Below are 14,106 nucleotides of genomic sequence, written 5' to 3' on the forward strand. Positions count from 1 at the left end.
AAATTCCTAATTATAGGATTCTCTTTCATGAAATTTGGAAGTATTTCTACTGCTTTTTACAGATTACGTTAACTTACAAGTTATACAAGGAGGTCCAAACTAATCTTTGTATTCAAGGCTCCTTGAAGTTTCATATTTATCCAAGGTAGATGGTGGGGTCAACCCCCCAATAGCCCATTCAGAACCCTCACTTTCCTCAGAGATGATAATTCCTGATATTCCTATAGTGCTTTACAGTTTACAAAGTACTGTATACATATTTTGTTTGATCCTCACAACAGCCCTTTGAGGAAGGTATCAGGGGCAGCTAGGTGGTACAGTGGATAGAATGCTAAACCTAGAGCCAGGAAAACTTGAGTTCAAATTCAGCCTGAGACACTTACTAGCTGTATGACCCTGGGTGATTCACTTAACTTCTGTTTGCCTCAATATCCTCATTTGTAAAATGGGAATAATCAGGGTTGTCGTAAGGATCAGATGAAATAATGATTTTCAACCACTTAGCATAGTACCTGAAATAAATGTTAGCTATTATTATTGTTGTATCTCTCCTACTCCCTGTGCCATTTTCTTTAAACATGTGGAAAGGGAGACTTAGTGGGGTTAAGCGACTCATTCATGGGACTACAGCTGTTAAAGTCGCAATTCGAACCCAGGTCTTGCCTGACTTTAACCAGGCTCAATGCTTTTCCTACTATGATATACAGTCCTAAGGCAGAGCTGAAGGTCTAGTCAAATTCACAAAACATATTCCCTGGAGATGGTTTTCTATAGGTGTAGTCAGCTAGACGTGCTTTTGTTTCTGTAACTTTTGCTTACTGCATTTTAAAATGTATTTATTACAAGTAACCCAGAGTATAATGGAAAGCCACACAATGGGCATAAGCAGACAACAGCACGTAAGTGAAGGAGACAGATTTGTGTGGGAGAAGCTGTGGAAGAGATACTACTGAGGATATGGATGGATGCAAAAAGAAGGGTATAGCTCATCTATCAAAAATTGGAGACGACATCTGGATAGCCCTTCAGGTAGCCCTGTTTGTATACTGCTATCCCCAAGACATTCAAAGAACAAGAGGAAGGCCTCCACAATTAGGTAGGTAATCTCTGGAGGATTTATGGGAAAGCATGCATTAGAATCAGACTAAATGTGAAGGCTTGGAGAGGCTATAGTTTGTATTCATGGAGGGAGGTCCCACACGGATGAAATCACAGATCAGTAAGCTTATAAACATGTTTGGGCTGCCTGGATCCTTAAAAGAAAACAAACTGTTAAGTGGTACGTGCTTTGCCTTCCATTTCTGCAGCTTGTATACCAGATTAAGACGAAAGCTTTGGTCCAATGTGGTCCTAGAGGAGAGATACCTACAAAATTCCCCTGAATGAACCCGTAGGAACTCTGTCCAAAAAGGCCACGAGGTCATCCTGGCATGATCTGTTATGTGAAGCAATGTTGGGTCTTTGAAATCACTGCTTCCTTTTTCAGATGTTCATCAACCATTCCTTTAATCATTCCTCTAGAATTTTGCCAGGAATTGGAAGTCAAGGTCGTTGGCCCTACAGTTTGGAGACTAGACTCTGTTCCCTTTTTTTGCTCTTCTCTAGTTATATCCACCTCTCTCCCTCCTCACCGTTTTTCCAAGCCCACAGCCAGCAATCACATCTGCCAGTTTTTTTTAGGACCCAAGGATGTAGTTCCATCTGAGCTCTGTGACTCGAACTCATGAAGGGTAGTTATCATCTGCCAGTTCTTATTTTTGTCTGACTAAAAGAGATTTTGAAATAAGGACACATTGCCAGAGAGGGAGACGGTCTCTAAAATAATTTCCTTAAGGAAAGAGCGCTCCAGGTGAGGAAAAAATTTGGGTTGTGTTAATTCTTCCTGATACTAGGATATACTCATAATTCACCAAATTCAAATTGGAGAAGATATTTTAACGAAGGGGGGACTTTCTCCCTGACCATAGAGGGCTGGAAGATACTGTTGGTACATTCTCAAAAAGTGAACACAGGTTTCTTAAGGAATATAAAGGGGCAAAATGACAACTACAACAACAACAACTCTGCCTGCTGCAGCATTTTGCTGCTCCTATGGTACCTACTGATTTGACATTTTGGGTCTGAGAATGGTCTGCGGTTCTTTAGAATTAGGCTTAGATATACCAGTTCTGATTTGCAGTCATGTGGACGGAAGATGATTGGTGTATTTGTGTGATAAAAAGTTGAGGATGAATGTAGATGGCTGGCTGGACAGAAGGCTTGGAAAGCAGTGCCAGCATACCTGCTGTGGCCCAGAAAGTAAACTGCAAAAGAGCAGGAAATACTAGAATAGATAATGATGATATTACCACCAACGAAATGTAAAATATTGAAAGAGCTAAGGATTCTTGATATACTGGAACCTACTAGAATACTATTAATCCTTTAAGTGTCAGGGAAAGCACAGTGGACCTGGAGTTAGGAGATCTGGGTCTGAGTTCTAATTCCCATACTTAAATAGCTATGTGACCGTGGCCAAATCACAGCTTCTTTGCACCTTAGCTTCCACATCTGTAAAATGGGCATAACAATATTTACACTACTTACCTTGCCAGGTTGTGAATGGGGTGGTACTTTTTAAACTTTAAAGCGCTGTGTAAATGTGAATTATAATTTATAGCCCTTTCCTTGACACTCTTCGGTTTGGCAATGGCCTTCCAAAAAAATACCAGGACTGAGTACAACATCCTAAATGTGACCTGACAAGCTCCCCCCCAAACCCTCCCAAACCAAGCCCACAGAATCTTGGAGTTGGAAGGGACCTCGGAGATTGTCTAACCTAACATTTATACAAACAAGAATCCTCTCTACAGCATCCCCGGTAATTGGCTATCAGGTCTTCCTTTAAAGACCTCTAGTGATGAGCTCTTGAAGTATTCCATTCCTCTTTAGTCTCCACTAATCGTTAGGAAGCTTTTCTTTGCATGCAGCAGAAACCTGCCTTTTTGTAGCTAGCTGTGTTCCCATTGTTCCTAGATCTGCCCTCGAGGGCCAATTTCTCTGTTACCTGACTGCCCTTCAGATACTTGAAAATACCATATTCTTGGGAGTCCCTGGGGACTGATATCACGTGCCCCTCCCACCTTCATCTCCTTACTATACTTGTATTAATGCAATTTAAGATTAACTTGTCTCACAGGGAAGTTAGTCAATGCTGAAATAAGCCAAGCATTAGGAAATAGAGATTAACCATGAAAATCATATACCAATCTCAGTAAAAATGGACTTTCTATAGTGGGAGGAAATTGTGGAGGCTCACTGCATGATGGGATAGGGAGCAGGGCCCTGGAAGTCCTTGTATGAAGGCAAATTGATTAAGTTAAGTCACTATGGACATTACTGTGTATTGTTTAGTCCCAAATCAATATCATGTGAGACATAGAAATTCTAAATGAAAAGTTTTATCTGTAAATTTGGCCCAAGTAGTTATTAGTATAAAACTAAAGAGGGATGTACGACATGGGCTAGAGTGTAGCGCATGGGGTGGGGAACCTGCAGCCTCCAGGCCACATGTGGCCTTCTAGGTCCTCAGATGTGGCCTTTTGACTGAGTCCAAGTTTTACAGAACCAATCCTTTTATTAAGGGGATTTCTTCTGTGAAGTCTAGATTCAGTGAAAGGGCCACACTGGAGGACCTAGAGGGCCACACGTGGCCTAGAGGCTGAAAGTTCCCCACCTCTGGGACATTTAGGTTCAAAATGGGTGCTGACTATATTGCAGAGGGGTCTTGATCAAGCAAAGGTCCTGCTGAGCTATTATGAAAGAAGAGAAGTGATCACGAAGCAGCACTTCACTTCAAAGGCAGCTAAATGATGAGCTTTAGCAGGCCTATCACTACGCCATGAGCTTGTGACTTCACAATAAGGGATAGAAATAGGCTCTCGGTGACAATCTATACTGAAGTTGAAGTGAATCTCAAGCTTTGGGTGTTCCCATAGACATGGGGCCCTCTTTGGAAAATGTGTTGTTATAATTCTGCCTAAAGATATGCCAGTGGTGAATAACAGGTACATAATGAACTCCATTCTCTGCAAGACCTAAATCCATCCTTTTTAGTAAACTGGTCTCTTGATTACTGGCAGTATCTCTTTCAGAAGGCAGGCAGTATTTAGGGAGCTAATGAATTGTAAATTTAATGGAAAGAAAAAGAAAGAAGTATATTTGTAGAAGTTGAGGATTGAGTTCAGAAAGAGAGAAATGCCTCCATCCCCCATCAAACATAGATTCCAAACAGCTTACAATTTCTTGGTTCCCTTGTTCCTTCTGCTATTTGCAGAACCGTGCTTTGCTGTGAACAGCACTTCACTGCCCAGACTAATTACTGTTCTGAGGTCATCAGATGAATGGCAATGCCCAAGGCACAGCTGGTGACATTGGGCATCTTTTCATTCAATGAGATATGAAACAGTTATACACACAAATACAAACACATATGCAAAGTTTTACCGCAGGCACAGATTAAAGCAAGACCAAAGGGATGCAGTAAAAGGGTTAATTTAACGAATATTGACTAAGCACCTGCTGTATAGAAAATATGCTAGATGTTGAGGAAGACAGAAAGTTTACAAATTTAGGGTCCCTGCCCTCATGGAACTAACAGTATAGTGGGGAAAAAACAGCCATAGATCACTGTGATACACAGTATCTTATACTTGTCAAGGATCTGTATTTTCATCACTATGGGCACTCCCTTCACTGAAGAGGATCACAACACTATGACTTCAGAGGAGGCCTTCAGTAAATGTTATGGTTGAAAAATTTACCATCCTACAGTCATCCTGGTGATGAACTTCTCTGAACCTTGCACAATGCCACCCAATTCATCTCCAAGCTCCTAACTGAAGGTTTCCCAGCTTAGTAGGACCTGCTAGAATTTGTCCCCTGTTGCCATAATCTTTGAGAACCCACCTTCACCATACCCCCAATTATGAAATGGTAACAGAGTCGGTTGCTTACTGTCCTTCATGCTCAAAGAGGATCAAAATGACTATGTTGGAGTCAAAGTGACGCTAATACCTCTGGTGTGAGGGCTGCTCAGAAACACCCACAAGTTAAAGTCAAGTTGTGGGGGGAGACTGATTTATGTTGAAGACGGGAGAAGACAGGGTATGTGAGAAAAGAAAACCTGAGAAGTGTTCAGACCGAGTTCTCAGGGCTCTGGCATAACCTCTGCTCAGAAAAAGGCAGAGTTATCCGGCAGAAAGACTTAAAGGTAACTGCTCAGGAGAAAAACTTAAAGGTACATGGGAAAACTTCCTTTGAACTTCTCTGCACTAAAAAAGTTTCAAGATAAGGAAGAGTTAACTCCTCCCTAAAGACCAAAAAGGGAAACAGCTAGAGAAGTATTTTAACCCTTTTTCTGCCTACATAGAGCAGAAAAAGTTTTTGTGTAATGGGACCCAACCAGAAAAAGAAGTGAAAAATGAAAAGTGAAGATGTGTCATTCCTAATTTAATGCTTAAGATAAATTAGAGTTCATTTTACTGCTTGTCACTAAAGTTTATGGGAAAAGGAAAAGAGAGACTGTGATAAAAGTGGAAGATTAGTAAATTAAAATCTTGAGCAAGCAGCTTAGAGTAAAAGGCTTGATAGCCTGACTTAAAAATCCAATAGATGAAGTTATAGAGAGATGGAAAGGATTATGCCCACCCACCTTTTGGACTAGATCTGTGAGTAGGTTCTATTAAATTTAACATGAATATTGGTCCAGTATGTCACTTTAAACTGACCTGGTTATAACAGGTGATTCCAAATTGTAATAGTATCCTTAATTGTAAAATTATTTAGTATATTGATTGGCAAAAACAAACGTTCAAGTTAAATAGAATTGCTTCATATGTGAATTTTCTCAGAAGTGAAGTTTATGTCAATGGTGATAAGATGAAGGTGGAAATACATCCAGCCAGGTTGGTAATTAATTATTTATGATTCTAAAAGTTTACATCTGTTTATGGTATTGTTTGTTGTACTTCTAAAATTAAGTTCATGTTGCTAGGTAACAACTTGGGGTTCATCTGTGTTGTTAGAGAAACAATTTCTCTAAGTGTTGTTAGATTGACAATTGCACTGTTAAAATAATGAATGGATTAGGAAACTGTTAAGTCATTTCATATGACCATGTCTTTTAAAGAAGTTTAATTTAAGAAGTTATAAACTTCCAGGTTTTGTAGCAGCAGTACTGGGATTCCTATTTGTACAATAAGTTGGGAAAAGCCTGCGAGTGGAAGTTTTTACTGAAAGAAAGAGAACAGTGGAGTCAGAAACTAGCTGACCTCTGAACCTGGCTTTTAAAAGTCAGTAGGACTAATTTTTAATAATTGGCCTTTAGGATATTCTTTAAAAATTAAAATTTGATTGTCAGGTCCAGGTAGAAGCTTTAAAAAGAAAAGGTATTTGTCAGAAACTCATATTATTGTCAAGTTGTGATACCATGGTGAGTCAGCCTCCCTGGACCTAGCCCCGACCTCCCCTCCTGTTGCCCCCTCCCCACCTGCCCTTCTTGTGCTGAGTTCCTCCTTCATGAGCCGACCGAGTCAGCTTCTGCCAGCCCCCACCTAGAATGCTTTTTTCCCTGGTCCCTGGGGTTTGGGCCGAATCTAACCCTCCTGGCTTCTAGCCAGATTTCTACTCATCAGTATCCCATGTCTTCTGAAGCCCACAGGGGCATAGCTCTTTGCTTTTCTCTCCTCCAGTGGCCCTGCCCCACGACCCAAAAACTGCTTTTCTAGCCTCCAGACAGATTCGTTCTCTTTCCTCAGTAGCTCTCCATATTTCCCGCCTCAAGGAGGCTGGCATCCTTGTCCCGTGCCGGTCCCCCTGGAACACCCCTCTGCTTCCTGTTAAAAAGCCTGGCACTTCTGACTTTCGGCCAGTGCAAGATCTTCGGGAGGTCAATAAGCCATCCTTACACCCTCCTCAGCCTCTTGCCACCCACCCACACTGTGTACACTGTCTTGGACCTTAAGGACGCTTTCCTCTCCATTCCTTTGGCTCCTGCAAGCCAGCCCCTTTTCGCTTTTACCTAAGTCAACCCTTCATCAGGCTTCTCTGGCCAGCTGACCTGGACAAGGTTGCCTCAGGGTTTCAAAAATTCCCCCATCCTCTTTTACGAAGCCCTCCACCTGAATCTCTTGCCTTTTCGGGAATCCAACCCTTCTTGCTCCCTCATTCAGTATGTTAATGTTAATGATCTCTGTTAGTTACATCCACTGAGGGTGGTTGCTTTCAAGCGACCCACTCTCTTCTGTCTCTTTTAAATTCCCTTGGCTGCCGTGCAGATCTGTAGCACCTCTGTTTTCTACCTTGGGCACTGCCTTGAGGCTGGAAATCTCTCTCTCTCAAGCTTGTATCCAGGCCATCCTAAACATTCCTTTTCCTACGACCAAGAAGCAGGTCCGTGAACTGCTGGATCCTTGGGTTTGCTGACCTTGCTAAACCCCTTTACTCTTCTACTGCTGGGTCTGGCCCTCTAGTCTGGACCCCGGCGGAACAAAACTCCCTTGACCCCCTAAAAAAGGCCATTGCCTCTGCCCCTTCACTTGCTCTGCCTGACATCACTAAGCCCTTTCATCTTTTTGTGGCAGAGCAGCCCCTGCCCTACCCTTTCTAAGTCTTCTGCCCTTAACCCTGCCACTCTCCTTCCTGACTCTGACGATTTTTCTATTTACAAAGAACGGCCCCCCCTCGCATCTTCTGGTAGGACAGTTGGAGGCAGGGGGGAGACTCACCCTCCTGAACTCTCTTTGGCTCCCCTCTCAAGTTTCTCTTGTCCACTGCCCGGGCCATCAACTTGGCAACTCCCCTGAAGCAATTGGCAACCGCGCAGCGGCTGCCTGGGCAGCACTCCTCTTGGAAGCCGCCCCCCTTCTTCTTGTCTCAGACCCCCTCCCCTTGGCCACCCCTCCTCCCTCTTATTCACCCTTGGATGATTCCTTTGCGGCCCAAAGAAGAAAAGGGGGGGAAGAAGGAGTCGGGGTGGTAAGTTTTGGGAGACGGCCAAACTTTTGTTCCTGAGGTCTTGGGGAGGGATTGGGTGGGAAGACTCCATCAGATCACACCCCTGGGGGGAAGCTACTCAGGGACAGATATTACATCCCCCACCTAGACAACATCCTTACCAGCACAGTCACCAGATGCACATCCTACGCCCAAGTGAGTGCAAACCAGGGAGAGACAGCTCCACTGGGGGAGGGGCTGCCGGGGAAGCGCAACCAGGGAAACATTGGGAAATGGATTTTGCTGAAGTCAAACCACCAGCAGCAGGTTTTAAATGTCTCTTGTTCTTTGCCGAAGAAAGAGACAGCCCCGATGGTTGCAAAGAAACTCTTGAATGAATTGATCCTCCATTTCGGCCTTCCCCCTAGCATTGGCTCAGATGATGGCCCTAGCTTTGTTGCCAAAGTATCTTAAGGTGTGCCCACGGCCCCAGAGCTCTGGTCAGGTTGAATGAGCAAACCGCACCCTTAAGGACTTTCAGGAGAACTGGGTCACTCTGTTCCCCCTGGCCCTGCTCTGCAGCTGATGCACCCCTAATAAACTAGGTTTGACTCCCTTTGAAATTATTTTTGGGCGGCCCCCTCCTATTAACGCTTCCCTCATTAAGTTCCCACAGGGTCTGCAACATACCCAGTCTCAGCTTCATAAATCTGTCTGGGAAGCCCCACCTACTCCAACTTCTGACCACCTCCACTGCTTCCAGCCTGGGGACTCTGTCCTAGTCTGAAAACATACAGCCTCTGCTCTCAAGCCTAAGTGGAAAGACCCTTACACTGTCATCCTGACCACTCCATCTGCATTCAAGGTTAACTCCATTCCTGTCTGGCCCCACCACAGCCATGTGAAAGCAGCTATATCCGCCCCTAAAGCTAAGACTGTCCAACCGTCTTTTTGATCCTCCTGTTACCCCCTGGGTCCCTCGCAATCCCCATGCCCCCAAACCAAGCCCTACTTGGGTAATCACTACAGGGAACAAACAGTCCTGGACTTTCCAAAGTCACAAAGACATACCTCTCCCCTTCAATACCCTTTTTAAGGGCCCACCTGCAGATGTAGGCTACCTGCTCTGTTCTACTTCAGGATGCCCAACCACATGTGCCTGCCCTTGTGTCACGGCCTACAACCTCCCCTCAACTGACCTTAGTGACTCCCTGTGTGTCCCACCGGGCAGCATTAGGGGCTCGGACCAAGCCTCGGACCCGTTACTCCGTATCCGTACAATCGAATCTGACCCTTGGCACCCCAAACTCAATTTTATTGTCCTAAATCCTTTTGACCCTGCCTGGATGAGGCCCAGTCTCTCGGGTACTGGGACTCATTATTATCCCTTGGGTGACCAAGGGGTTTCCGCACGTGGGAGAGACAGCGACCTTGACTGTGACCAAGAAGCCTTTACCAGGTCCCCATCCCATTGGCCCAATAGGGGACCTGGCCATCCCTGCCCCATTAGGGAACCTAGCCATCCCTGCCCCAACACCCATTACTCAGTCACCCCACACCTATCAGGTTTCCTTGCTTGCCCTTTTATCGGCTGTTCATAAGACACTTAACAGCTCTAACCACATACTGGGCAAAAATTGTTGGATCTGTGTTAAGCCCCAGCCTCCTTATTATGTAGTGGTGGCACTAAATGCCTCCGTCACCTCTACCTCCAACACGGAGAACTGCAAGTGGAACCGACCATGGCTCACCCTTGGGGATGTGCAGGGAACAGGCCTTTGCCTTACATCATCTAACACCACTTTATCCAGTTCTCAGTATGGCTCCATTTGCAAACAAACTCAGGAGATTCAGGCCTCCAATTCAGACTACTTCCCAGCCCCTCCAGGAGCCTGGTGGGCATGTCACAATGGCCTTACCCAGTGTGTCTCTGCTACTGTGTTCCTCAGACACCAACAACACCCAGAGGGCCCCCTGTGCATCTTGGTGGCCATAATTCCCTGGGTTTCCCTCCTCCCGGGTGAGGAAGGCTGGCGCTATCCCCCCCCCCCACCGAAGGGCAACTGAGTTACCATAAAAGGTGAACAATACCACTCCTCATCCCCATCTTAGTGGGCCTGGGGCTTGTGGGCTCCACCGCCACTGGGACAGCAGCCCTAGTCAAAGGGGATCTCAACTATAAGGCCTTAAGTGCACAGGTAAACACTGACCTCTCCCACATAGAGCAGTCCATCTCAGTCCTAGAGAAACAAGTGGACTCGTTGGCGGAGGTGGCCCTCCAGAATCGCAGAGGCCTTGACCTTCTTTTTCTCAAGCAGGGTGGCCTATGTGTGGCCCTGGGAGAGGCTTGTTGTTTCTATGCTAACAACTCTGGGGTGGTGCAGGAAAGCCTGAGGTTGGTACGCCAAAATATTGCCAATAGACAGAAGGAGCTGGAAAACTCTGAGAACTGGTATCAGTCCCTGTTCCGTAGATCCCCTTGGCTCACTACCCTGGTGATGACCCTGGCTGGCCCCCTCCTCCTCTTCATTATAGCTCTGTTTGTGGGCCCCTGCCTCATTAATCGTTTTCTGCAATTTGTTAAGTCCCGCATAAACTCTGTTAAACTCCTATTGATTAGGGATCTCCATTACCGATTTGCAAATCCCAGTCCTCCTGATTCTTGTAACAGATCCCCTTGAGAATGTATCAAAGAATTTACACACTTTGAAAAAAAAGTGGGGAATGTTATGCCTTGCCCCCCCTCCAGTTTCTCCATCTTGCCCCAGCTCACCCCACTGTTTGTACTCCCATCTCCACGGACCCCACTGTTTGTGTTCCCTTCTCCACGGAAATAATCCTGCCTCAGCTTGTCCCACTGTTTGTGTCCCCATCACCACGGAAATCTACTTGTGTTCTTCCCCTTTAAATACTCTTTCCCGTCCTTTACTCAGGGCTATTTGATCTGAGTAATTACTCCGAACAGTCGCGGGCTTCAATAAATCCACATGTAAATTTCTATCCGGGTCTCACTCGCTTTTTTCGGCACAACACTCACACCTATTACGCTGGCAAAAATGATCAATCCAAATGAAACTAAATTCTAGTAGGGTTGTGAAGAAACAAGTACATTCATTCATTGCTAGTAGAACTGAAAACAGGTAGAGAATTTTTGTGGAGATCCATCTAGCAGTTTTTAGCAAGTTACAGAAAGATAACCTTTGACCTAATAATTCTATTGCAGAAACTTGAAAAGTTTGTCAAAAGCAAACAAAAAAGGAGGTTTAAAGACTTTTAAAGCAACATTATTTGTAATTAAAGAAACCTGAAAGCAACTTAAGTATTCAAAAGAGGAGGAATGATCAAATAAACCATGGTACCTTAATGTAATAGAATACCAAAATGCAATGAAGACAGAAATATATAAAGAATATAAAGAAATCTGGGGAAAAACCTTCATGAAATAATGCAAAAGACAAAAAGCAGAACCACTAAAGAGTGTACACTATGACAATATAAAAGGAAAAACACATGAGAAGAAATGGATAAAAGTCTGATGAAGCCTGAAAAGTTGTTTTACTTTAATCAATTTAAATTAACATAAACAGAAACAGTTGCTAAGCAAGTTTAGTTATGATGATGTTGAATATTAAGCTTACAGTAAATTATTAAAAACAGTCAATCTTTATAGTTACTAAAATGCATGTTAAAATGATACCTATCTTAGTTAAAGTCTTAATTTTTTTAGTGACAATATTTAAAGCTGGTAAAATAATTTACATAGTTACTAAGTACTTTAAATAGTTAAATTAGTATTTTTCCAGTAATGTAAACAGATACTAAATAAGTTATTTATATTGCTATCTAACATTAAGTTTACTATAATTTATTTAAAATCAGTCAATCTCTGAAGTTACTAAAATGCATGTCAAATCATAAACATCTTATTTAAAATTTAAATATTTTTTCAGTTAAGAAAACATTAAATGCTGGCAAAGTAATCTAAATAATTACTAAGTAATTTAAATAGTTAAATAGATAAATATTTTCTAGTAATGTAACAGATACTAAGTTATTTACTTGTATGGCTACTCAATATTAAGTTTATAATATATCATTAAATTTTTCAAAAGTCAAGGTTGGTGGTCTTTGAGGAGCTAAAATGCACTTTAAAATGATAAACATCTTAATAATTTTTTTTTAGTTTAAAAACACTTAATCTGACCAAAACATAAAACACCTAAAGAATAGCAGCATAATAAAAGTGTTTTCATCCATTTTGTTCCTTTTTACAACTCACATAAGCATCTTAAAAATATTTAACAACTAATCAAATTTATGGTTTTTAAAAGGTCTAAATTTTTTGAAAGCATCTAAAACACTTAACAACAAATTAAAGGGTTTTGCCAGTGGCACTCTTTACTCTGCATTTATATAGTACACATTGTAAACATGTGCTTTTGAGATATTTTCTCCTGCCTTAGATCAATTAGAGGATTTTAAGTTGGTCTTTCTTTGCATGCCTGAAATTATTCACTAGTCCTGTGGATTGAGCCTTTTTCTTTTACTTGCAGTGTTAGTTGGTGTTTCTTTGTCATTCCCATCCTCACTGGTACTAGCTTTACAATCGTCCCGGCGACGTTTCTTCGAACCAACCCCAGAACTTTCTTCATCGGAATCTGGCATTCTAGTGGCTAGATCTGAATAATCTGACTCCTCATCTGTGTCATCATCTGTGTCTTCGAAGTCGTCTTCGAAGTCGTCTTCGAAGTCGTCTTCGTTGTCATCATCTTCATCCTCCTCTAAAAACACCCTGAAATCTTTGTATGTTTTATTTAACATTCCAGTTGGAGGTGGAGAATCGTCAAAGCTGTAGCTGCGAGCATGGTCTTCCTTGGTAAGTTCTTTCCACTTTTTCTTGATGTTTTCATCTCCCATAAGGAATTTTGCCCCTTCAATAACAGCCATGTATGAGAATCTCAGCTGTTCTGGGGTCTGAATAAGTCCCATCCGGTACTTTCTCAGGCCCACCAATACTTGTGTGATATTCAGGAAAAAGGGGTCATCTCTCCTCTCCATCAGGACCAGACAGGCATCAATCAGAGCAAAGATGCCTGAGCGCCCGATGCCGGCGCTGCAATGGATAACCGCAGGCCCTGGCTCATAGCTGAGGGAGCCGGACTCCCGCACCATGAAAAGGAAAGAAAGGAAGGAAGCAGGCGATTCAGGCACCCCAAAGTCGGGCCAGCTGGTGTACTGGAAGTGGGAGATGTCCCTGGTCTCTCCCTCCATCGCGTTCTCCACCCTCAGGTAGTGGACAGTGTGGTAGGGCTGTACCTCCTCACCCAGCGTGAGAACTCTGATGCCGACATCGTCAAAGACGAGACTCTGGCCCTGGCAGGGGGGCCAGTACTGGGAGCACTTGATGGAGTCGTTCTCCACCACCTGGTTAAGCATTATCACGGCCCTGCTGTTCTGCTGCCACACCATGAGCCAGAAGTGGCTGCATGTGCTGGCCATGGGCCCCTGTGTCAGGATGTAGCTCCGCTGGGCCTCCTCCACCACCACGAAGCTGGCGTTGATGTAGTCGTTGTCGTCTCTGCCTGCGCGTCCGTCTCCGATGTTGAAGGATTCGGAGGAGAAAGAGCAGGAACCCTCGGACTCGGCCAAAGGTAAGCTGAGGTCTGGGTGGAACCCCGCCCCAGGCACTGGGGGGACCACCTTCAGGCGAACCCGGCTGTGGTCGTAGGGGTTCACGTCTCGGTAGCGGTTGCGGAATCTGTTCCCTAAGGCCCGTGCAATGCGGCATGGGTAGTCCTGGCACTGGTTGGCCACCTCGAGGTAGGCTTGGCGCCATCCATTGCTGGCATCCAGGGCCTCAAATTCCTGTTCCATGGAGACGGGTGCCCCAGAAGCTGCGGCGCCGTAGCCCGACACCAGCATAGACTCTTCGTCTATAGTCACAGATCCCAGGGACATGAAGGAGGGTGGGGTCGACACCAAGGGCGTGGAAGTTGTGGTGATGGTGGTGGTGGTGGTGGTGGTGGTGGTGGTGGTGGTGATGGTCGTGGTAGTGATGGTGGTGGTGGTAGTGATGGTGGTGGTGCTGATACTGCAGGAGGCCAGTTCGAATTCCGAAATGTCCATGTCTGT

At 44.2% G+C, this 14,106-nt stretch overlaps 1 protein-coding gene across 1 annotated transcript; it reads right to left on the minus strand.

Moving 5' to 3' along the window:
• Positions 1 to 12,489: 12,489 nt before the first annotated feature.
• LOC118832703 (tyrosine-protein phosphatase non-receptor type 2-like) lies at positions 12,490 to 13,848 on the minus strand. Its single transcript, XM_036740032.1, has 2 exons — positions 13,676 to 13,848; positions 12,490 to 13,555 (listed from the first exon to the last, which is right to left on the minus strand). Exons 1-2 carry the CDS (start codon positions 13,846 to 13,848, stop codon positions 12,490 to 12,492), a joined length of 1,239 nt encoding a protein of 412 aa, XP_036595927.1.
• Positions 13,849 to 14,106: the final 258 nt, after the last annotated feature.

Source organism: Trichosurus vulpecula, chromosome X (genome assembly GCF_011100635.1).
Source record: "Trichosurus vulpecula isolate mTriVul1 chromosome X, mTriVul1.pri, whole genome shotgun sequence".
Taxonomy (NCBI): Eukaryota; Metazoa; Chordata; class Mammalia; order Diprotodontia; family Phalangeridae; genus Trichosurus; species Trichosurus vulpecula.

Excerpts from the sequence above, each read along its gene's own strand:
- LOC118832703 (XM_036740032.1), bottom strand. The coding sequence starts at position 13,848 with ATGGAACAGGAATTTGAGGCCCTGGATGCCAGCAATGGATGGCGCCAA. Across the intron at positions 13,556-13,675 it reads CACAGCCGGGTTCGCCTGAA|CAGAGACGACAACGACTACA; the intron begins GGTGGTCCCCCC and ends CGGACGCGCAGG.